Source organism: Netta rufina (assembly GCF_964035555.1).
Source record: "Netta rufina genome assembly, chromosome: 27".
Taxonomy (NCBI): Eukaryota; Metazoa; Chordata; class Aves; order Anseriformes; family Anatidae; genus Netta; species Netta rufina.
In genome coordinates, this window is record NC_140151.1 from 385,907 (window position 1) to 410,863 (window position 24,957).

The 24,957-nt window shown below is 38.1% G+C and overlaps 1 protein-coding gene across 3 annotated transcripts in view; it reads right to left on the reverse strand.

Annotated features, from left to right (window-relative positions):
• Positions 1–3,149: 3,149 nt before the first annotated feature.
• SLC23A2 (solute carrier family 23 member 2) overlaps positions 3,150–24,957 on the reverse strand; it is a 57,193-nt gene continuing 35,385 nt past the window's right edge. For all 3 annotated transcript variants that reach the window (XM_084302440.1, XM_084302442.1, XM_084302441.1), the window contains 11 exons: positions 22,165–22,253; positions 20,402–20,472; positions 19,066–19,247; positions 15,814–15,934; positions 14,955–15,111; positions 13,250–13,397; positions 12,573–12,678; positions 9,408–9,537; positions 9,117–9,254; positions 8,234–8,329; positions 3,150–7,690 (listed from right to left, as the gene is read on the reverse strand). In XM_084302440.1, the coding sequence (XP_084158566.1) occupies positions 7,458–7,690; positions 8,234–8,329; positions 9,117–9,254; positions 9,408–9,537; positions 12,573–12,678; positions 13,250–13,397; positions 14,955–15,111; positions 15,814–15,934; positions 19,066–19,247; positions 20,402–20,472; positions 22,165–22,253 (1,471 nt within the window). In that variant the 3' untranslated portion in view covers positions 3,150–7,457. The remainder of the gene's footprint in view (positions 7,691–8,233; positions 8,330–9,116; positions 9,255–9,407; positions 9,538–12,572; positions 12,679–13,249; positions 13,398–14,954; positions 15,112–15,813; positions 15,935–19,065; positions 19,248–20,401; positions 20,473–22,164; positions 22,254–24,957) is intronic.

Consider the following 24,957-nt stretch of genomic DNA (forward strand, 5'->3'; position numbering starts at 1 on the left):
GAGGAGCCATCTGGCTAGGGGAAAACACTGACATTGCAAAAGCAGGCAGGAAGGGGGGGGGGGTGTTATTATTTATATTCCAGCAGCATCTTGAAGGGCTGGCAGAGATGAGAGGCCCTTTGTGGCAGGGAGAGCCTGGCCACACTGCACAATGGAGAAGAGCCGCCTGTGCTGTGCAAACCCCCAAAACTGGGGTTTATCTCCAAAGCAACCAGAGCAAAAACAAAAGGGGGAAAAAGCAAGTAGGGTTTTGCTGCAGGTACCTGTGCGGACACAAAGTAGCAGAAGTGGGGGTAAAGCCTTATTTTGTAGCACCTGCTTGCCGCCCTTAGCATGCATGTGGCCTCCACCATGGGTAGGATGGAGCCCAGATGGAGGCACTCATTCTCATCCCACTCCTCTTTCCACATGGAAGCTGCAGCGTGGAATTAGTTGGCCCAGGAGGGGAGGTGAATTTAAGTGTCTTCATACACAGCTTCCCAAGCCACAAACACAGCAGGTGCTGACAGGAGGCAGACCTCACCCACACAGCAGCTGAGAGAGCAAACCCAAGTGAAAGAAATAGTCCCAAAACTCTGCCCTGCCATGGTCCCTCCAGCTGTGACAAACCCAAGCAAACCCAAACTCTTCCTGCTGCCAGAAATCTCACTGGAAAAGGAGGTTTTGAAGTCTGCCATTAGGTACACTGTGCCCATTTCGCAGGTTAAATCAGCATTTCTGTGTTAAATGGCATGCAGGGTAGATGGCTGATGCCTTTTAAACCTCTGATTTTGAAGGTTTTTTTTCCACTCCCATTAAGTGAGGCAGGATGGTGAGGACCTAAGCGTAGGGCATTCACTCCAAAATACTCCCAAATTCAAGTATTTCCCCCTGGACTGAGCAAGCATCCAAATTCACTTCTTTCACACTTACCCCTATTTCAACTTTAAGACCCCCAAGGTAATTGTCAGTAAATACCAAACAATATTATGCACTTGGAATCATGCTAATTCGGGAGCATCTGCTAGCTGTTACACAGCCTCCAGGAAGCAGATGGAAAAAGATGTGCTTGTCTAAGGGATTCTGATCATACCTAATGTGTATTTCTTCACAACGTGGTTGCTGTCTCCATTTCAGAATAAACCAAATGTCTCAGTCATTCTTAAGATACTTCTGAGATGCTGCGCAGCGTAAAGCCCTCCTTTCTGAGCTGCTGCAGCTGATGCTAAATTTTGATTCAGACAAGACACAAGGAAGAAACCCAAGTATTTTCAGAGCTCTGACCCAGTCAAAGGATTGAGATTGAGATCAGTGATTGTCATTGTAGCTTGTAGATACAAATCCAGCCCAGCTCTTGCTTTAGGTGACTTTTTACCATTTTTCTTTCCTTCTGTTGCCCACTGGTCTATGCAGTTTTCAGACTGGTGCTGTGAGTTAGGCACGCAAGTAATTACAGGCTTTAATTCCTCTTAAAATCAGTGGTTGTTCAGACACCTTGAAAGCTGACAGATGACTGAAGATGCTGTGTTTGTACTCTGAGAGACATTTCAGCTCCTAATTTGCCATAAGTAGCCACTGAACATCACTGGTAATCCAGCTAACATTAGGGATCTAGTATGATGACCCCAGCTAAAACATCCAAGTTCATTAAATGGGTGGAGATAAGGCAAGGTGATATTCAGCTTATTGTTTTTAAATGTTGCTGAAGAAGTAGAGTGATGCAAAGCGTGTTTGTCTTTAAATTCTGCCTGAGAAGACAGCTCACATCTCCAAATACACTGTCAGTGTGCCTACTACCCCTGCAGACTGTTTTGGCCAAGCAGCAATCCTGACAAGGGGCCCCAAGAGATTTCGCTTTGGCTGCAGATTGCTAAAGAAAGGGCAAAAATGTAGACAAACTCCCAACCCTAAGGCTTTACAAAACCAGAGGCTATTTCCCTGCTATTAACACTTTGTTGTTGCTCATATTCGTAACTACAGAGTCACTCAAAGATGCTGCTCAGTGAAACTTTCCAAGTGAACTTGAAGGTTGTGGGATTTATTTTTGTTAGGAAATCGGTTACTAGAAGTTACTTCATGGACACTGCTCAGCCACACATCAGTGCTATGGAATTGCCTTTATATCAAGTTTGTCTGCTCCTTGGCTGCCTAAACTGGTCTAAGACACACACATTGTATATGATGCCTCTTCCACATAAATCAAGAAGATTTAAAGTGTCTTGAGCGGGAAGTGTCAGGCAGATGTCTGTGGGTTGTCTTTTCAGATGGCAGTTGCTATGATGAGATGTGGGTCTTCAGATCACCTGGATTCCCAAAATATTGATTCTCCTTTTAAAGCAATGTTAAAAGCAAGTATAACACCATGCCACCGAGTTGCATCTATGCCCGCATTTATTTATACTGAACAGCTTTAAAAATACAGAATAAAATAGCTTTATCTACTATTATTCACAACATCTGGTCCAAATATTACATTTTTAAATATTTGTTTAATGAAGCAATGTTAGAAAAAATATGAAATTAAAAAACTCCATAAAAGAATTACACATCTCAGAAAAAAAAAAAAACCCTCTTGCTGTTTAACAGAAAGTTTTACAGCCAAAGTCAGTCACAAAATATCATGAAAAAAGAAATATTTATCCCCACTGCCTAAGAACAGTTTGTTACGCCAAAGGTTGTTATAAAGAGACAAAGTACAATAATTTGGACTGGCAGCAAGATGACTTACCTGGAAAGATGTAGTAAATGCCAGATAATACACAAGGCAATTCTAAATCTCTCTCTCATATCAGTATGTATGGATGGCAATGCACAGTCACAATCGAATTAGAACTAGACAGGAATATTTTGTATGTTTCTGAACACAAATCCCCAATACTTAAAAGCAGCCCAGCACTAAGCTGTATAGACTCATGGGCAGAAGCTAAACACTGGCAAACTTGTGGCCTCCTCCAATACTGTAATGACTTACCATAGCTACAGAAACATGAGAGCATGGAGTATCTGTCATCCCATGCCCCAAAAAGGCTGTTGGCCTTGGCAAGAAATACTAAGAAATATGTACCCAGTGGGATGTTTTTGTTTTTTTTTTTTTTGGAAAAAAAAAAAGTGACCCACTTACTCCCCCCCTCCCCCCAAAAAAAAAAAAAAAAAAAAAAAAAAAGTGGGTTATGGTTTAAGAAGGCCACATAAAAGAAACACTGTTTGCTGTGCTGGTCTGTCACATGCATTTTCTACATTGATACACATATGTTAAGCACAAGTTGGTTTAGATTGTATAAACATCCAATGGCTAACTGAAACCATTAGAAGCTGGCTGTTATTACACCACATGTGCCTGTAGTGCTGCTTATACCACAAATTACACAATTTTCGACACCTTTTGTTAAGAATACATAATTGACTGGTCCAGTCTCACTTGACTGATGCTCCTTGTGGTATAAATAGTACCAAGGATTTCAGTTTGCAAGTGCTAATTCTGCATTGGGAGTATCAAGATCTCAGTAGGGAGATGAACAGTAAAGAAACCCTTCAGTTTTTGGTAGAAACATAAACATGGGTAAATAAAGTATACACAACTACTATAGATTCGTCAATGAAGAAATTCTACCATCACATGACATTGTCATGACAATCATACCACTCCCTCCCAGGAGAACTGTGGTAATTATCCTGAGTGGAAATGTTATTTTTTAATATATGGAAATAAAATACTGCAATATTCATGTACAAACCAAGTTGCCATATTTAAAGTCAGTATTAAAAGGCATAAAGCAAATTCTGGGTTTAAGTTTGAACTTTCTGAGTGAGGTAACTGATTAAGTTCCTCTGCCAACACATTCTAATATGACAACATTAATCATAGCTGAGTTCGCTATGAAACCTAAATTTCTAAAGGTATAATTTGCAAGTATTTGCTTTAGAAAAAGTGTTTAAACATGTTAGCAAGAATTCTTAATTTAACTTAAAAAAATACAATAGAATATCAATTACAAAAGTCCCAAGTTACGTTGTTTTGCATACATTTATACCATCTTAGATATGACAAAATGATATTTCTACCATGAATATTTGCCCTTCCATCTTAAAGTTTGGTTGAAACATCTCATTGCCTCTTAACTCATCTCTGAGGTGTTGTCTTCTGTATGTGGTTTTGCTCAACACAGCAATTTGAAAGGCAGGCAATTACCTATAGAAAAAGTACAGTATTGCATTTACTGACATACTTCTATATCCAGCCACCTTTACACATCAAATCCTAGATGTAAACAGCTAAAACAAAGAATTTAAATGCTTTTCAAAACTGCAAGTTAACCCTCTGCAACACATCTGCCAGCAACAACTGCACAGCAGCTCAGACTGCAAACTTTGCTCTTCCAGGTAAGCATATTTCACAACAGCCACTCTAGGACTCAAATGTAGAAAAGTGTACATGGGAGTAGTACTTAGGGTCTGCAATTGCCTGCCACAACTGTACAAAAATGGGGGCAATTCTGAGCATTTCCATCGCAAAGAAAAGTAAGCATTGCATTTGCATCTTCTCTGGGACTGTTTCAGATGCATCAGAAAGAGAAAGGGGAGCTTCTCTTTCCAAGGCGAATTATGTATCAGTTCTGTCCTTTGCTCACCTCAAACCACTGAAGAGATGCGTGCTTTAATATAAATATTTGAGATGCAGCAGATGTATCAGAACACTCCCTGCATGTCCAGGGTACCACCACTAACTTCATCATAACCTTTCCCTATACATTACAGGTGCTTCAGCAGATCTCCACTGCAAAATTGAGGCCCATCTTTAACCATTAATGTTTTTAGTAAGATTGACAGTGTTGTTACACGTGATAACAAATTTGGTTACAAAAATGACTGCTAACTACAACTACTTATTTTAGTGTTACCATGTTAAGTGGCAAGAAAAGCAAAGCATGCCAGCTAAACACTACTGCACTTCTCACACAGTCAACAGAATCAGTACGGCAAAACCAAAAGTTGAGAAAGAATTAAATCCAAGTTTGACAGAGTAATCTGACTTCACCTATTTGGATAGTCTTTCCTACGCTGCAAGAAAAGGGTGGTATTCTGCCCCACGAAGAAAGAAAAAATCCTTGGAGTCGTTGCCATAACTTAAGTGCCACAAATCGTCTCGGCAATTCTTTCTGACATGCTCAATTCAGGCAATACAGAAAACGTACAGCTTTACTCCAGCCAAAGATGAGAGAAGATAAAATGCTATTTCTCATCATCTGACCTCTTCAGTGTGTAAGCATTCATGTTGTCAAAAGAATATTTTGGGGAAAAGATTAGAAAAGCCTCACAACACAGCTGTCTCAGTTCACAGCATCACTGGAACTGAAACACTTCAGTATTTACAAGGTGGCACTGTTCTAAATACCAAAACTTTGCCTCTCTCAACATTTTAAAGATAATCAACTTTGGCATTTTACATGATAATAACCACCATATACAGGTGTCTTTTTTTGTTTGTTTCCATTTTTAGTTTATTTACTTATTCTTAACTCTTCCATCTCTCCCGCACATCTTTGGTTGCACATAAATTTGGGAAATTTGGAAGCTTTGTATTACTAATTAGAGGTTTCTGCACTCAAACTATTTGCAAGTGGATGTGGAAATCTAACACCTCACTACCCAAAGAGCAAAATTTCAAATGATAAAAATGACTTAGTTTCACAGGCAAACTAACCTTTGTCTATGACACAATAACTCTTCCGACCAGCTTTCGAGATAGTCCAACTGACACCGAAACTGCAAACTACTGAAAGTTCCCTAAAGCAGGGACACACACATGCTTTGTTACGGAAAAAGCGGCATAAAATAGTTTCTGGAAACAGCCATGACATGCTGAAAAGGATATCAATGGAATCATTCTGATCCTACACTATTCAGTACTGATCCATTAAGCTCTTTCCTTGCCCTCCCCACCCCAACCCTTCCATGCTTCAATAACCAGTAACATTCACGTGGAAGTAGACTCAGAGAAAACAGAGTTCCTGCGCTCCTGTCCAGTAGTCAAACTTTGATAAATATATTAGTGAATTACAGGATCTACTGTTACGTTTTTCCAGGAATACAAAATGCAAGCACCGTAGAGCATACTGGCCTTGAAATTACATTACACTACATTTCCCTGATGATCTCCACAGCTTAAAAATGCTTTTGGGGCCACACTGAAGTCTAAAACTAACTTGCAATAGTAAGAACATTAAACATGAATAAAACTTTTAATTATGAATGCATGACAAACATGAACACTCACATAACATCAGAACTGAGACTATTCCAGGAAAAAAAAATCTGAATGGTGTCCTGATTGGACCCAATACCCGTTAAACCACCCAGTGGATGAGGACATCAAATGTAGTGTCTCTGTCATTTAAGTTCACCTCTCTGGAAGTAGCAAGCTTTTGTAGTAATCCCACAAAAGAGGGAAAAAATTAGGCAATGCAACAGAAGCCATTCATAGGCAGCACTGGCTCTCAACATCCAAACAAGAAAGTTTTACACAGATCCATACCAGCAAACGCTGGCTGCAATTTGACTATCTGGTTTTCCCCACAGGAAAAGCTGTATGTATACAGATGTTAATTGCTTAGAACCGTTTAACTAATTACTGTTTTTGTTCAGAAAACATCTAGCTGGATACATGCGTTTTGCTATAAGAACAGTTATCAGGTCCCATCTGAAGTTAAGTCTCTTATCTCTACAAAACTCAAGCTACATAAGGCCCTTCAAAGAAAACCTATGCCTGGACACCAGTTAGGTAGTTAAAAGCCAGGCAGAAAACATTTAAAAATGCAAACTGACAAGAAGTGAGTGGTATCTTCTAAAGCAACAAGCTAACGAAAGTCGGTCATAATTTTCACATGCAAATGGAAACTTCTGTCCTAACACTGGACATCTAACTGAACTATCAAGTAATTTGAAAAATACTCTTATGATTTGCCAGTATAAATTCAGTCTGGTTTCCAGGGATCAGAAAGTATGGAATGTGCAAATCAGTGGTTAGAAAACAATATTTGTGATTAGACATAATTAGATTTTTTTTCCTCCATAGGAACCAAATTTTATGGCATAACTAACGTTACAAGCAATGAATAAGCCAAACTGGCAGCATCAGTGACTTAAAATCACCACAAAAAGTAAAATTTTCCATAGCACTTAAATACTTCAGGAATCTAAGCCCCATTTTAAATAAACAGATTTGTGTATACAGGTATCTGTAGTTTCTGGAAAAAAAAATCAAACAGGAGTATTTGCAAATTTGACTCAGAGACACTAGATCTGGCTACCACCACCCACAACAGGAAAGCTTTTTTTTTTTTTTTTTTTTAAATCCGTCTCAGCTCTGGTTCCAGAATTTAAACGCAGATATACAAAACATATATTTTAATGCTTCTTAATCAGCAAGAAACTGCAAATACATCTCTTACTACAACTAGATAATATAATTTCAACTAAGGCTATACTGCAGCTTCTGAGTCTTCATCTGAACTCCTGCAGTTGCTGCTTTTCCTGAAGCCTTTCCACGTGTAACCCATGAAGGTAGGGCTGATGGGCAGGAAGCTGAAACACCTGTATTTTTTAATGAAGTTCATGCCAAAGGGCAAATCATATGTTTCCATGCCATCCAGTGACTTGCTTCCTTTACCAACCCCTTTCTTCCATTTCCTTATTCCTCTTTCTTCAGGGCTTCCTAAAAGTAAAATAAATAAATAAATAATAGGTACACATATAGATTTATACATACACAGACACACACACATGTAATTGAGGTAAGAGAAGAAAGAAAGCAAGCCTCAAGTCTCAGCAAAGCACTGGAAAAGACCTAGAATCCTCAGAGGTAGAAAAAAGGGAAAAAATATTGGAAATAGCGAGTGTCTGTTTTAGTATATATTTGGAATTTGAGGCAAACTTTTGCTCTCAAATGAATGGAAGCAGGTTTGGATCCTAAAATATTTTTACTGTATTTTCTGAATAATTCTCCTCTGGTTTCATTTTTTTTTTCCCCAGTTATCTTCTATCTTTAAAGAAGATGAAGTCCTTAACTTGAACAAGATTCAAAGCATTATCAAGGAAACTGAAGCACACAGGAACGAAGTGGTCTACGGAAGGTGTTTAAAAATAGAATAAAAGCGGCAATCACTTCCTCATGTCCTGCATTCCTTGAAATGAAGTACTATCATAATTCAGTACAAGAGTCATTATTTCAAGTAAAATTACAAGTTCATATGCTGACCTGGAATGGTATTATCCAAAATAAATGCAACACAGCCACCAACAAACATGGCTGTAGTGAGAAGAACATTTAATACTTGATCAATGCCTGTTATTCCTAGAGGAACAGGAAGGAAAAAAAAAATTAGTATTTGAATTTTTAACATATATATGTACATCCTATTAATTTAATGTGGGAGAACTTTAAACTAATATGGTCCACCACAGGGACCCCTTATTTCCAAAAATTCCATGAATTTTCAGCTGCTTTTAAAAATGTCATGAAATACTGTTTAAGTTTCAACCACAGACAACTGTATAACTGAAATTATATAGAAAACTTCAAAATAGAAAAGGAAAATTTTCATGATATAATACATGTGGATTAAAATAACACTGTCATAACCACTATTGAGGAGGTAGTATTAAAAAAAAATCAAAAACAAAACCGCTTCTCCATAGATTCAATAAATCTGCAGATTTGCCAACAGTCTGAATCAAGTTCATTAAAATTCAGGCTCAAAGCATGTCTAGAGAGACAAAGAATGTTCGAAAATGAAAACATTTCCAGTTTTCAAGTTCTAATTTGGTATTTCCCCTTCCTCTTTTGACATTATTTAAAACTCAGATTCACCTTTCCAGTCCAGCTGGCAACTGTGTCCTTGCATTGCTCCACAATTTTATCCAAATAAAGCAAGACAACTTGAGACGTATCACACTGAAACAATCAACTCAGCTGTCAAGATCCAAAATAATTTTCCTCTGAATGTACCCGCCTTCTTACCTATAGCTTTTATTGTCTCTGCAATATTTTGTTTTCCTCTTATTTACTTTGTACTTGTATCTACTTTGTATATCAATATTAGGTAAAAATACGCTTCATGTAAATGAACAGAAACACATACCTGTCACCAGTGGATTTTGTTTGAGATAGCTTGGGAGGACAAGCCCAAAGAAAATGGAAAATCCAAGTACAAACAGATTGCGAGAAGAATTTAAATCTATGAACTGGAGGTTTGACAGACCCACAGCTGTAATCATCCCTAAATTAAAAAAAAAAAAAAAATAGTACACATCTCAGCTTTTAGACTTTTTCATGGGGGGGGGTGGGGGGGGGGGAGGTAAGATAAATGCAGCACTAGAGTAAAAAGATATTGCCACAGAATACACAAAGAGGAGCAAAAACCATACGTTACCAAAGAGAGTACAAAAGAGGGCACCAAGCACAGGGTCAGGCAGCGATGCAAAGAGAGCACTGAACTTGCCAACCATCCCAAGCAAGAGCATGAAGGCTGCTCCATATTGTATAACCCTGCGACTTCCAACCTGCACGAGAACAAAAAGGAAAGCACACTGGAAAAAGTTTGTACTTTGTCCAACTTTGTGCCTTGCATCTTATTTTATTATTCCCTTTCAGATTCAAAGCTTCTTTTCAAGCTTCCCCATATATTTTTGCAGTGTTAAAACACAAGCTGCAGACCCTTTGCAAATGTCTTGGAGGACTCAGCTGTAACATGGCTGCAGTCCAGTTCTAACATAAAACTTCGTTTGACTTTGTTTTCATTAACGTTAACAAAACCATCTTTGTCTGCTATAGCCAATATAACCATGAATTGTGGCATGGTCCCGTCTACAATAAAAAAAATAAACCAACAATAACTAGGAGTGATTGCAAACGGATCAACTGTAGTGCAAACAACAACAAAATAATACCATGTGTTGCTGCCCTTTTACACAAGAATAATGTATCTCTATCTATAAATCATCTTCCACGTAGTTCACTTGAAGCAGATGTAGCCTTTCTAGATAAATTATCAAGTGATTTTATAATATTCCACCAAGATCAGAACTGAATTTGCTTCATATGCAAATCATGGCCATGCTACCACCGAAAGCAAGTGTCTGCACTTCCTTCCCAATTTAAGCATTCAGACTTCAGGGTAGTAGTTGTCTGGCATTATGTAGTATTAGTAGTTGGTAAACCTGAATGTTCAATATTTTAAATAGTGTTGTATTTGCTTAAGAGGTCCACTAGAAACAACAACAACAATTTTGTTACGCTGATAACGTAGGTACTACTAGCAAAGCTCTTTGTAGGTCTGTCTTTTAGAGATTACTATGCTCCAAAGAAAAGCTGATGTTAATTTGTTAATCATGTGTGACTGAGCTAAATAAGTTATACCAAGAAAAAAAAAAATATACTAGCCATTTTTAGGGTAAAATTATTCCTCCTATATTTTTCACTGTTTAACTGTTAGATCAGACATGTTCACCTACAAAAAGAAGCTAGACAGTAAATTCTGGCGTTTCAGTAGAACAGTGAGTTGGCCTACAACTTTCCCTATTTAAATAAAAACACTCATTTCCTTATGATCAACAATAACCTTGTTCTAAAATTAACTTGCTGTATAAAACAGGCAGATTCTTTAAAAAAAGAAAAATAATGACAGCGACTGGTTTATGCAAATCATCATTCTCTACAAGCAAAATAGATTAAGCTCCAATAGAGTTTTAAAAGCTACTGAAAGCGTCTTAGTCAGCATATAGCTCAAAATATTTAATTATTCCAAGGAACTTGTACACATTCTTTAAGTAATTATTTTGGAGTGCATGAATAAGGATATGGTACTTAGTTCCTTACAGATCATCATCAGTATTATGGCATAAGCTGACTATAATTTTGGCCCAACAAATGCATTTTCATCGATTACCCTCTCATCTACTATAATTCACTCACAGACTAGCCCAAGGACTTTGCAGTATTACCATCCAGTAAAAGCCTCATATTTAAATTCTAAAATGTAACCATATACTGATTTGAAGCAAAGTATATGCCTTCTCAAACGTTGCATCAGTATAATGGGATCACTGGGACTATATAGTCTTTTTGCTCATGAACACAGGAGATAGTTTCTCACAAATAAACAGCAGAGTATCAAAGTAGTAAAAATCTGTTTTTATATAAATTGAAGTTGCAAAACTATTAGAGTTTTAGTGACAGATGTTCAACCAGGAAAACAGGACACAGCAATCCAACTGTGCAATCCTGGAAAAGGCTTACTCACTTTTCCATCACACTCTCTGAACAAACCTAACTGTAGTTAACTCTGTTCTCTATAACAGCTGCCAGCTTAACATTAGTTCTTTTGCTTTTTTCAAAGCAAAATACATGCTCATTTCTGTGGACTCTTAATAAAAAAGCACTGTTAATTCATATAAATATGAAGTGAATAACACAGAGAGCAGAACAGAATAAACCTTTCTTTAAGGATTTTTCTAGCAAATTTCTTCTAGGAAATTTCCACCAACAACTCAAAGGAAGACTTATACAGACAGCAGATGGTGCTATTACTATTTATATTTTATTCCAAAAGCAAACAAAGCCATCCTTTGTGCAGAAAAAAAATGGCTGAAGATAAATTCATCATCTATATTAGATTAAGCAAGGGGGACGAGTTATTTTAAGCGGAGTGCATGCATTTTATATCTTGTATTCATTAGACAGATTTAGAGCTTACAAACCAAATACACAGCAAACTGTACATATTTGCAACGTAAATTATCTTACCAATTTTGCCAGTATTTCTTAACACAGTTAAATTAACAATGCCAAGCAAATCTCTCTGCAGTCCAAGGTCTCTCAGTTCAACAGGGCATTCAAGCACACACATGCAGTTTAGTGTGTGAACAAATTTCTCAAGTGCTTAAATATTTTGCTAAATAACATCCCCAAAAATATGCATTCCCCTAAGCATGCTCAGTGGTTTAAAAACCTATCACAGTGGAGACATATTTAGCATACATGTAATTCGAAGTTACTTTTACCAGATCTTCAGTTCTAGTTGTGTCAGTGTCATGTCCTAATACAGTTGTGGGTAAGACCTACAGATCTCAGTTTCCATTTTATTTTGTGTATGAAGTGAGACACTAGAAACAGTCAGTCCTCTAGAGTTGCTAACAGAGTCTAGACATCCAAAAAATATCAATTTCTATACTGTCAATAGTGTTTGTGCCTCAAAAAAAAAAACCAAAAAAAAACCACACCATTGAGCCTTAGAATACTTACTTGTTTTTCAGAAGGACAGTTTATTTAGTATCATCTGCTTTACGTACATTTTCTAAACGCTATTTACTTTGAAAGAACAAGATTTTTGGGGTCCTTATCTAGAATGGATTTCTATTAGACAAGGTCTAGTACAGAAAGTTACATGAATTCAGAGTACTCTGTGAATTTTGTCTGCACAAAATACTATTTTGCAGAAGAGGATTATGCTGTGAAATGTGAAAATGGCATAAGCCAACCACCAGAGGAGATAAAATACTCAAGTCACTGACCACTGACATCAAGGTAAAGAACATACCTTTGTGATGCCCAAGACGCCAATGTTAGGGCTGGAAGAAGTGGATCCATTCCCTGTCCCAAATACTCCATCCAAAACACAGGAGAGACCTTCAATAAAAATCCCTCTGTAATTCACAAACAAAAAAAAATGTCAAACTTGTATTAGTGTAGGTTCACTTCAGATGGTGCTTCATGACTGTCGTGCCTATTCAGGCATCTGCACAAGATTTTCTAATTCACATTTCAAGCTCCAATACACCTGGAAAAACACCTTGGGTTCTGTTTAATTTGTCTTAAGATACCCTTGTTCTTAAAAAAAAAAAAAAAAAAAGGAAATTACAAAATAATTAAAGTTAAAATTAGAGCTGTTCTTATTTCTAAAATCATGCTTCAGGTGAATTCAACAAGCTACGCTGATTCCAGAACTGATTTGAGTTCTGTCCTCACTGAAATTGTACTACTAAGTTCCTCAGACTCCAGCAGGAATGGGACTAGTTTTTCAATGTTACATTTGAATCAAGAGTTCAACATGACTGTTGCGTCTTCCATTTCAAATCCTTGGTCCTTATGTTTGACCAAACTTTAACACTTAATCTGAGAGCACATTCCTGTCTTCTCCTGAGGGGGTTAAATAAGTTTTTAAAAAGTAGTGTAAGATACTGAAAAATGTATATATGTGAATTTTTTTTGACGTACCTGTTTATTGCATGAATAGGTGGAGGAGGAGCACATGACAACCTGGCACAGGCATAGTAATCTCCTATTGATTCAATAATGCTAGCAACAACTGCACTAAGCATTCCTATAACTCCAGCAGCTGAAATTGTTGGCAGTCCCCACTGAACTGTGAAGAAAAGAAAACTGAAATCTCTCATGCCACAGAAAGCAATGTAGATATCAAAACATATGGCAATTCTTTAATCCTTAATGGAATCAACAAATTCCCTTAACAGTAACACAGCCTGGCAAGTTCAATTAGATTAAAGGAGTAAAGGAATAAATGCCTAACTAACTGCTTTGATCATGCTTGGGGGGAAAAAAAAAATAAAATAAACACAACCAAAACCCTAAACCCTACCAAAAAGATTCCTCATGTGCAGAAGGAAGGAATTTAACTACTGTTTGGAAAAAAAAAGAAAAAAGCCAACAATAATTCAGATCAGTGAGGCAAATGCGACTTAATTATTGTTGCTCTGAAAACTCAGTCTTTGGTTGCAAGTTTAGTCTACCAAACAAAGACAAGATCCAACAGCCAGCTATGATAACTGCATAAACACCTTCCAATTCCAAATTTTTGTAGAAGGGAAAGTAAGATTAATTTAAGCCTGTAGAAAAGCTTGGCAGGTTTTCCACAGCAATTGCCTTGATGCTTTTTATCTCTTTGAAATAGAAGAGCCTCTCACAACAAAAGGGACTTTAAGTCACACAAACGTGAATGAACAAGGCTTTACAAATAAGAAAGGTCTAATCAGGGTGGAGAGAAGTTTTCTCCCTCTTCTTTCCCAAAACCTTCTATTATACATTTTGCAAGTAATGCTTTAGAAGTGGTTTCTCCTAAGAGCTAATCAGAATCAAAGTATATGGAAAACCACAATGAAGCTCTTCATTAAGATCTAGTGGTATTCATAATTTCTATTCCAGAAGAATGTTATTCTATTATGATGATGTTTATTTCTGAGCAGCACAAATGAGTTGTACAATTCTATCTTATGTCCTAAGAAACAGCCTTTAACAGCTTCACAATTAGAGCAAAAGAATAAAACCAATGAAGATGTCACATAAAGCATTTTGCGCTGTTTTCCAATTCCTTTTTTCCTTTGATAAGCATTAACTAGTATCCTTTGGCTTTTCCATAAGCCCAATTCTAACAACACTTCTGGAAGCCAGGACGTTTTTGTGCAGTTGCCTAACGTTCGTCCTAATTCAAGAACAGGTGTGTTTGGGGACAGGGGAAGCGTATTAAGTTGGAAAAACTCCATACACTACTGATTCCTTTGACAACAAGAATCAATGATTTCAGTAGCTCTCTGCAGGAGTTATAACAATATATCTTTCTTATAGTATAACATTAACAGCAGTTACCCGCAATATCAACACATAGAGATAAGTCAACCATTACATGCAAACCCATGTTACACATAAAGTCACGACCTCATTATTAGGAGTCAAGAGTTACCTAGCTAAACCTTACAAGTTCAGGCTTCAGAGTCTTGGTCTTTCCTGTGTGAGACCTTAAGGTATGACATTAAAGAGCAAAAGAAGGGGAAAAAAACAAGCGTATGTTGCCCTGAATCTAAATATAGTACTGAGAAAAAGATAGCAGGGTTTCTAAGAAGAACACAAATGATACTCATAGGCCAACTATTAGAAGAAAACAGCCCTTAAAAACAGACATACTTACAAGGATAAGGAACTTTGAACCATGGAGCTACCAACAGCACTCCTCGTCGGGCATCTGTGCGAGCATAGAAGCCGTACTTTGAACTGTCAGGGGGAAAGACGTCTGTCACAGTGAAGATGAAACAAAGCAGCCATGACACCAAAATCGCTAAAATAATCTGTGAAAGAATATAAAAAAAGAAGCTGTTTAGAATAAACTATAATTGGCAATATTCACCAATAGCAGTTTCTACACAGACTATTGCGCGCACATCTGAAGTGTGCAATCTTAAGTGATATTTTAAATCTGAACAAGCAGTTAACCCTGTAATAGATCCACTGAGTATCTTTTTCCTCTAATAAAAGTGCTGTTACAAAAGCACTTTTTTTTACAATTAGAGTAATTATTCTCTCCCGTAACAAATGGATAAGTCTCCAAATGGGCACTTACATGAACAAGTGAATTAAGTCTACGTTAACACAGAAATACAAGGAAGTCTTTCACATGGAGAAACAGAGTACTGCTTTCATAAAACTAAAAGATAATGATCTTGCCATTCCTTTTTTTGAAGGGCACCATTTTGGCTTTCACTACATGCACAAGCCTACCTCCTTTTCTATCCCCTTCCTTCCCCTCCCTCATCTTCATCACTCCAGCAGCTCCTCATTAGATACGAATGCCAGAATGTTATCTAGTAAAACTACGAGACTATTTCCTGTTGCAAATAAGCCATTTAGTTAAGTTCCTCACAAGCACATTTAAGCTTTTATCTCAGCTTTGTGATCTACTGTACTATCTAGAAAAATTAAAATCAAGAAAAAAGCCCCAAAACATAAATTGGTTTACTTTTGCCAACTGAAGAAACAGTTCAACTACTTACAGGGAACATCTTAAAAAGCTGCAGCCTATAAGCTGTCCATCCTTTCTTGGATTTGTAAATGGGTAAGGGAAATTTGACGTTTCTGGCATACTGAGAAAACAGCAACACTAGGAAAATAGTCCTGAGGAAAAAAAAGGAGAGTAAGACAAGAGACATGCCATTAGCACCAATATTTTAAAAATCCTTCTCAGCAGAAACCTGATAATCCTTCAGGTTGTTCAGACTCAGAATATAAATGTACATGCTAAATTTAGCATAAGACAAAATATAATGAGAGAGTGTATTTTAAATAAATTATTATTCCACAAAATCTAAAACTACGTCATTTGTATTCTAAAGTACTGCAACAATAGTCAGCAACAAACAGGTAAAAAAGAACAGGAAAATGAATCAGAAATATTTTCAGAGTTAAGACAACTTTTAGCAAAGAGGTAGGCTACATATCTCTTTTCTTTTTGTCTCAAATTCTGTAACTATGTGCATCCATGTCTGCACCACACACAAAGGCTACTCCTAGGAAATCGGAAGAAACAGGAAAACTGGAAGCCAATCACAGGCCAGAGCAGTTATACAGTCATTTTTGCTTAAAACTTAAAAGCACTTGAAAAATGTCTGCCTTGGGAAAATCTGTCTAAAATTCTTAAGAAGCCCTAAGTATGGTGTATGTGCACTTTAACTTTTACATAGCTGATAAACTAGCTGAATGGAGCCCCGAAACCAAAATTCCAGTGAGCTGCAGTTCACCAGTAACCTAGTTTATTACAAGTTTTAGATGCCTTATGTATTATGCACTTCCCCCTTGTCAAAACTGCTAAGATTCTCTGTATGTTAAAAATAATTTAAGTCTACAGCTAAAATCCACTGCAATGCAAAATAAAAACCCAGGACAGGTTGTTTAATTCTGAAACAGTCAAAAAACATTTTCCTGTAAAAAGACTAAAAAAAGAGTCAAAGTGCCTGAACGAGTAAGGCTTTTCTGAAATTTGAGATGATGTTTTCATCGGATTTATTAAAAAAAAAAAAAAAAAAAAAAAGATTTTATTTTAAGCTTCCCTTCATTTTCTATTCAAGATCAGCTTTAGTATACAAAAAACAAAACAGAGCTTTATTTTCCCTTAGTCTCCAGGAACAAAGAGCTCTGCACAAGAAGGGTGTCATATATAGCCTTTACCCCTGACTAAAGTCAAATGATAAAGACACCTTTTCCTTCACATTCAGGAAACACTTTGGCATCTCTCCAGAAGTCTATTATAGAAAGATGATGGCCTCCACTCCCTAACAGCAGCTATTCCAGAATGGTAGCCCTGAGGACAGGCAGTTACCATGATTTTATTTGAAAGTGGCTTATATGATTTCAAACAGTGAGGAGGATTCATGCAATGCATGGTATGACAGAGGCTAAAGCAGGAGACATATGCAAGAAATAAAAACAACAACTAAAAGTCCTGAACTGTTTCACTGATAACATCAAGATTAATTTCTCAGTTTGCTTGTCTACATAGTAGAAATAATACTGGGTCATTTAAAATACTACCAAAATTTTAAGTACCCAAAGAAACATTTCATTCACCAGATGTACAAGTGTACGAATTCAGGAATACCTGCTGTTTTTACAGAGCATAATGGGTTGTGTTTTATTATTAAATTATTTCAAACCGGCACCTGCAGAACAAGCAAGGTCAGAAAATTCTTCAGGAAACTGAAAACCTTGTCAAATAACACCTGCAGCTAATAGAGGATCATAGCTCTTACACAGATATTATTCTGCCGTGCTAGATAGTGAGTGATACAATCATTTTATCTCATCAGAAAAATTGAGACAATTCAAGTGCCACATCTTGCAGAGATCAAGTTATTTTTTAGTGACTCTATATGGCTATGAGTTATTTCCAATGAGGGCATAATTTTTGAATGGCAGAAGCCAGAAATACTTTATGGTTGGGTAATATTTAAACTCTGTCCCTAAATTCACTTGTTTTCTCCATCTGCAAAATATCAACTTCCATCACAGGTCTATACGATTGATATAATGTTAGTCCCAACTTGCATGCAATGTGTTTTACAGGAAAACAAGTGTTCCTTTTGGTCAGCTGCTTAACATAAAAGAGTAATTGTCCTGGTTTCAGTTAGGACAGAGTTAATTTTCTTCCTAGCAGCTGGTAGGGTGCTATGTTTAGCATTAGGATGAGAAGAGTGCTGAGAACACGCTGATGTTTTAATTGTTGCAGAGCAGTGCTTACACCAAGCCAAGGACGTTTCAGCTTCTCACTCTGTCCTGCCAACGGGCAGGCTTGGAGTGCAGCAGGAGCTGGGAGGGGACAGACTCAGGACAGCTGACCCAAACTAGCCAAAGGGGTATTCCATAATATATAGGGGTGGCTAGCCGGGGGGGGCGGGACTGCTTGGGGTTAGGCGGGGCATCAGTCAGTGGGTGGTGAGCAATTGCATTGTGCATCACTTGTTTCGTACACACTGTTAGTAGTAGTATTATTACCATCATTATTATTATTATTATTGTTATTATTATTTTTCTGTCTTAATAAACTGTCTTTATCTCAACTCACGGGCTTCACTTTCCTGTTTCTCAACCTCATCCCAGAGAGGGAGGGGGGAGGGTGAGTGAACAGCAGCGTGGTGTTTAGCTGCCAGCTGGGTTAAAACACAACAGTAATCATGATGCTAACACCCAAAGTAAGAGTCTTAAACAGCCCTTTTAATCATAAGCTGCACTTACAGAATACTTTATATGTTCAAAGTACTGTGCTAACAGATTAGTTAGGTCAGAATCTGATTGGATCAAGACATTCCTTCCACTTCCAGAGCAAGCACAAAGTTGGTTGCTATACATCGGATATTCTAACTGCTTCAGCCAATTTCATACTTCATAAAATGTGGTTTTCATCCTGATTTGTCTGGTTATCAACAGTATTTCACAGGATACTTGTCACTAAATTAACAGACTCAGCAGTCCATGGCTCCCCAACCAGCTAGTTTCACAAAACTCTGTTCTCCAAACCTCACTTTCAGCCTCCTTTCCTTCCTCCTCTCCCAGAGTCACTGTGGTCTTCGTTCCCAAATTGCTAGCTGACCCTATTCCTGTACACTGTACTCCTCTCCGTGATGGGAGCACTGCAATGCTACCTTTGGCAGTCAAGCAGACTCAGGTTTTTCATTGGCACTCCAAAATTCCTCCATGACAACTTACCAGATGGGACCCACTGGCCTAAGACAAGAACACCCAGGAGTACTTACAACATTGCGATACCCCAGTGTTTGCCAGCTCTTTCTCCAGCTGCTTGGAAACCAGAGAGGCCAATTAGAGCAACAGTTGGAGTGATGGTCAGAGGTCCAATGTATCGCAAGAGGGCGCCAGGAAGGCCAAGCAAACCAATCACCACTTCTATCAAGGAGGACATGATAATAGCACCTTGGATCTGAACACACAAAAATGGGAAAGAGACAGTTCAGCTGCATCTTGAAAGCAAAACCAAAACATTTCTTTTTCTACTCTGGCTTACAAACTGCAGTTAAAAGAATTCAGTGACACAGAAGAACTCAGCAAATTTTTCGTCATAAAACAGCTCATTAGGTTCAAGTGACTTATTGCTTAAGCATAACACTTATGGTTTTCTTCACAAAACTATTACACAACAGACCAGTGGGCCAGTCTGGTAGTTGTGTGGATAGCACATCACACTGTCAGACAGGAGACCTGGGTTCCAGGCTAACCTTTAAGCTCTCAGATCGAGCCGGCAAGGGTTGGTGGCGCCACGGAGGTGATGCTCCTAGCTCCTAGGGGCAGTGTATGCTGCATTGTTCACAAGTGCTCCTTAGAAGCTGGTATAGAGCAGCGTTGTGGTCTCAGGAGACTGTCAGCCCTCTTGGCTGCAGGGCTCTTGGCAGGATGTAGCTATGGTTTGAACATGGGGAAGAGAGAGGGGTTGTTTTTAATTAAGAAAAAGTTTGCAGCCCAAAGCAACGGGATGGGAGATAAATTCCATGACACACGCCTTAATTTGGACTACACTATCTAGCAGCCTAGTGTGATGCCTGGGCACAACCCTCATTGTGAGCTCTGCGGAGACTGATGAAGTTCAGACTGTGATGCTGCGAATGGAAAAGGAGTTTGGTGTATTTCAGCAAGTATCTTGGGAGAATCAATGTCTCATCAGGATAGTCTCCAATTTAAGACACCTAGTAATGAACACATTGGCTAACTGCATTTTACCTTCCACTGGACAGCCTACTGAACAGAGTAACAGAAGGCAAGTGGTAGTAGCTTATGGTTTGCTGAACTGCTACTGGTGAGCACAAATTGGTGAGTGCTACAAGAACAGTTATTCATCTCACTTGCGCATTTTACTGAGTATCTTTTGGAATGTGGCAACTAACTGCTTGTTATTTGCTGTTCAGCAACGAACAAGTTGAAAAAATGAAGACTTCCATGAAATGAGTAAAGGGATATATTCAAATGAAATTGCAGTGAAAGAAGAAATTACCAACTTAAAGACAAGAACACACAGATGGTTAAATGAGAAACTTAACTGAAATCGGACAGATCAACAGCTAAAGGCTACTCCCACATTACCTCTCGTATTCTGGGATACCAGATGTGCTCAGTATGAAGCAGGTCTGTTGTTCCATTTGTAACTGTTATATCTTACCAAAAGAAAAGACAAAACACAGGTACTTATTCCTCAGCCACTTTTCCATATTTAATAAAAAATAAATTTCTCCTTAAGCTGTGTCTAACAAATGAGACTTAATTTACACAAAAAAGAAGTTCTGCAGTGCTACAAATCGCATAATATCATGCTTACATTTCCCAAGAGCTAACCACTAATTTTACCCACTGTACCAAAGCGGGTAAAAAAAAAAAAATAACCTCCAGAAATAAAGGTCATATAGATCATTTTTTCCCCACCCCAATAAATGGTGGAATGGAGAAGTACTCAATTGCACACTAGGAATCAAGGAAACATTCCAATGTTTGTTGTTTGCCAATTTAGGTTATTCACTGAATGATGAATTGACCCATACTAACAACCCCATCTGACACCTTTTGAAAGTTAAAAGGTTCAAGAGCAAAATGCAGCAAAGGCTCTTTCTGAAAAGTTGAAATAGTGGAAAAATTGCTTTTGCAATCAAAGGTTATCAGACAGTTTTTTCTTTCAACAAGTTGCATGTTAGGACATTGGCGTATTTTGTCAAGAAATATCCAACACAGCCATAACATCTGAAGTACACCACAGTATGCCTTTACATCTTGAGCACTGAAACCCACGTGTTCTTTCCCAGTAGCTGAGTACTCCAGTGTGAAAATGTGAATGCTTAAAGCTATGTTTTACACAGGAAAACACTAGAAAAATTGATTAAGTGGTCATGAGTGAATTGAAGACTGTTATAAACACACAAATAACAGAAATATAAATCGCTAGAGAATCTAAAGGACCTCAAACACCCTCGCCTCCCTACCCCTCCCCCCCCCCCCCCCCCGAAGACCTTCAATTAGAATCTGGCAGTCTTGTTTCTGTACAGTGCCATCTTGCACTGCCCACAACCTTATTACAGAATAACCACGCCCCATTAAAAAGAAAACGTCCAGAGCTGTTTCCACTTCAGTTTTGTAACCTAAATTAAAGAAAAGGCAGCCTACATAACCAGTTTTACTGCACATTTTCATTAGAAATAAATTCACTACCTTTCAGGATGGCAAAGGTAGCAAAGTTAAAAAGAACATCCAAATGTTGCTAAAGCCTGCTCTGCAAAGACTATGAATGAGAAAAAATACTGATCCTGAGGTGATGCTAAGCATTGCTCAGAATTACTACTACTACTCCTCAACTAAAAAGGACTCTTATGGACTCACTACTTCCAAGACACAATCATTTATTTAACCCTTCTGCCATTCTCTATATTAACAAAGTAATTATTTTAAGCTACTGCCAGATTTCTTAATATTAAAAGATCTCTCTCTCTTCCTCCTCCCTCTCTCCCCCCCTCTCCCTCAAAGCAAAATTGTAACTGGATGTTAACCCTAACATGAACAGGTTTTCTTATAAGGCCTTCAATTTTCCCTTAAAGCTTTCTTACAGTTTTCATCTTCTATCTAACTCCTTTAAATAGATTGGACATAAATATAAAGGCTTAAAACTAGAATTCCACAAGGGCATTTTAAGAATTATTCCAAAGCAAGGAGGCACCAAGTTCAAATGTTGCAAAATTAGATTTATTTATTTTTATTCCCTGCTCATTACTTTCAGTTTCTGTTTGAAAAGGTTCAGCAGTTGCACTATATGTCATCCTACATCATTTGTCACTTAAATGGGAGCAAGCATAAACGACAATTACCTGTATTATTACATTTCCACTTCTCCAGGGAAAGTATTGCTCTAGCAGGCGCTAAGAATGCAAAAGCACTTGCCTGAAACAAGGGTAACCTGGTGGAAAGGGAAAGAGGAGATATTACCCTGTGATACAGTATTGTGTCAGGGTATCAACTGCAGTTAGGTGCTTACTCATCCTCAAAACAATCCTTTATCAGGTAGTTACGAAATATGAGAATTTCTTATTAAAAAAGGACAGACACAGAAATGCTAAGACATCACAAGTGAAATCTTAACATAAGACACTACATGAGTGAAGTTATTAACACAATGCCTATAACAGATAATTACTGGATACTGGCACACAGGTACCAGACATTGACTTGAGTTTTTGACTCTGTATCATAACAAGGATAAGGATGCACGTTCTGATGTAAGTACTAGCCAGACTCCTGAACAAGCAGCTTTTACAGTCCCACAACATTAAAAAAGCTCTTTGACAGAAGTAAGCAGTCTGTATATTCTACCTTTTCTTTGCATAACTTGAAGTATAGTCATTTACAAATTCATCTTTAAGTGTACATGTAAATAACAATTAGGCTGATAAGTGCTGATTAGATGTTCCAGGTGGCTAATAACAATAAATGCAAACGTTGCAAGAATTTCAAGGTGACATTCTTAGCATTGGTGTTTATACTTCCCAAAAGGTTCAATATCTGAAGAGCATTCACCAGCACCAATTATGTATTTATTGAATAAACCATAGCATGCATAGCATTACAAATATCCAGATGTTACTTAACTACAAAGAGGATGCACTTTGAACTATTCTGCGAACACCAAGGATTGGATCTCAAACCATACCATGTGAAACAATTGCTCATGCAGCTCTTGTTACTGCACTACATTTATGGCTATTTTACAGCCATAATGAAGTGCATTGATGCCAGTACAAGTACCAGTAAAGGAAAAGAACTACCTGCAGCAGATTTAGATAAAGATCAGAAAAGGGACAAGAAAGATGAAAAACGTCTGTAGGGGAAAAAGATCATGCTTCTGTTCTGAGTTTTTCTCTGTCGAACATGTTACGGACAACGGCTGTAGAAGTTCACAGGCAAGAAATTAGAACAGCTGAACTACTACTGGAAAGGAGTTTGGGCCATAACCAATCTAAAATGTTGACCCACCTACTGCAAACTTTGAAAGCTACATTAAAAAATTTAAACTCTGTAAAACATATGAGCCACCAAAGCACACCTGACCTGCACACAATTTCCTCTCACATTTCTTCTGGAGAAAAAAAAAAAAAAAAAAAAAGTTTTCTCTTTGGGGAAGAAACAGTAGTAGCCACAAGTGAATGATTCACCTCATTTGACAAGGTTTGTTGGGCAAACTGAGCAAGCTGGTGCCCATGGCAAAATATCCAATACCTCTAATGAACTGTTACTCCTCTATCCCACCTACACAGTACTCTCTCCCTGCATAATGATTTTGTAAATGTACATGCAAGAGCATTCTCCAGGGATGAAGTCAGTTGCACCAAGACAAGTCCAGATTATGAGTTTCCTATGACATAAAATACCCTTCTGAAACCTTGCACAACCTTCACTTGGTGGTATACGTAGCACGCAGATGTTGCTGTGGGCATTCAGAGTCAGAATTCTCCTTCTAAAGATAATAAAACCACACAATCACAGAATCATTTAGGTTGGAAAAGACCTTCAAGATCATCAAGACCAACCATCAATTTGACCTACTGAGTCCCATCACTATACCGTGCTTCTTGATGCCACACTCACACGTTTCTGAAATGCCTCCAGGGATGATGACTCCTCCACTTCCCTGGACAACATGTTCCAAGGCCTAATCACTCTTTCCATTAGGAAACTCTTCCTGACATCCAGTCTAAACTTCCTGCTGGCTCGTGGTCAGCTGGCTGTTGACCAGCACCCCCAAGTCCTTTTCTGCCAGATGAGCCTGCACTGTGTGGGGTTGTTGCGACCCTGGTGCAGCACCCAATGTTTAGCCCTGCCAAAGGCCATACAACTGGACATGGCCCATTGAACCAGCCTATCCAGGTCCCTCTGCAGAGCTTTCCTACTCTCAAGTAGATCAACATGCCCACCCATCTTGGTGTCAGCTGCAGGCTTACTGAGGGGGCACTGCATCCCCTCATCAAGAGTGTTGATAAAAATGCTGAACAAAGCCGGGCCAAATCCTGAGCCCTTGTGAACACCACTGGTGACTGGCTGCCAACCAGATTGAAATCTATACACTGTGACTCTGAGCCCAACAATCCAGACAGATTTTCACCCAGCAAACAGTATACCCAATGCTATGAGCAGCCAGTTTCTCCTGGGAGAAATCTGTGGGGAACAGAGTCAAATGCTTCACTAAAACCCATGGAGACAACTTTGTCCAGGTACACAATTTGTATTAAAGACCTAGGACTGTACACACTTGATGAATCAACTTCCCTACTCATGACCTGAAACAAAACTCAGGAGATCCTCCTGTATCCCATGTACACATAATTTCTTGTTGACAGAATTTAGGTAAAATTTCTGAGTTTAAAAAGATAAAATTGCAAAGTCTTGAGGGATAAAAACATCTAAGAAAAAAAATTGAGGGTTTCCTGCAATGTTTTGAACAAGCTTTTCAGTTAAGTGTTCAGAGAACTTTCCTGGGAACAATGGAATTATGTTGTTTGTTTAAGTGAATGTTCACATGCTCAAGTGAAATACCAACAGCCTGATTTAGACCCTATTTCCTCATCTCACACAGCTTTAGCAACTGCCCCTAAAGTCATACCAAGAAA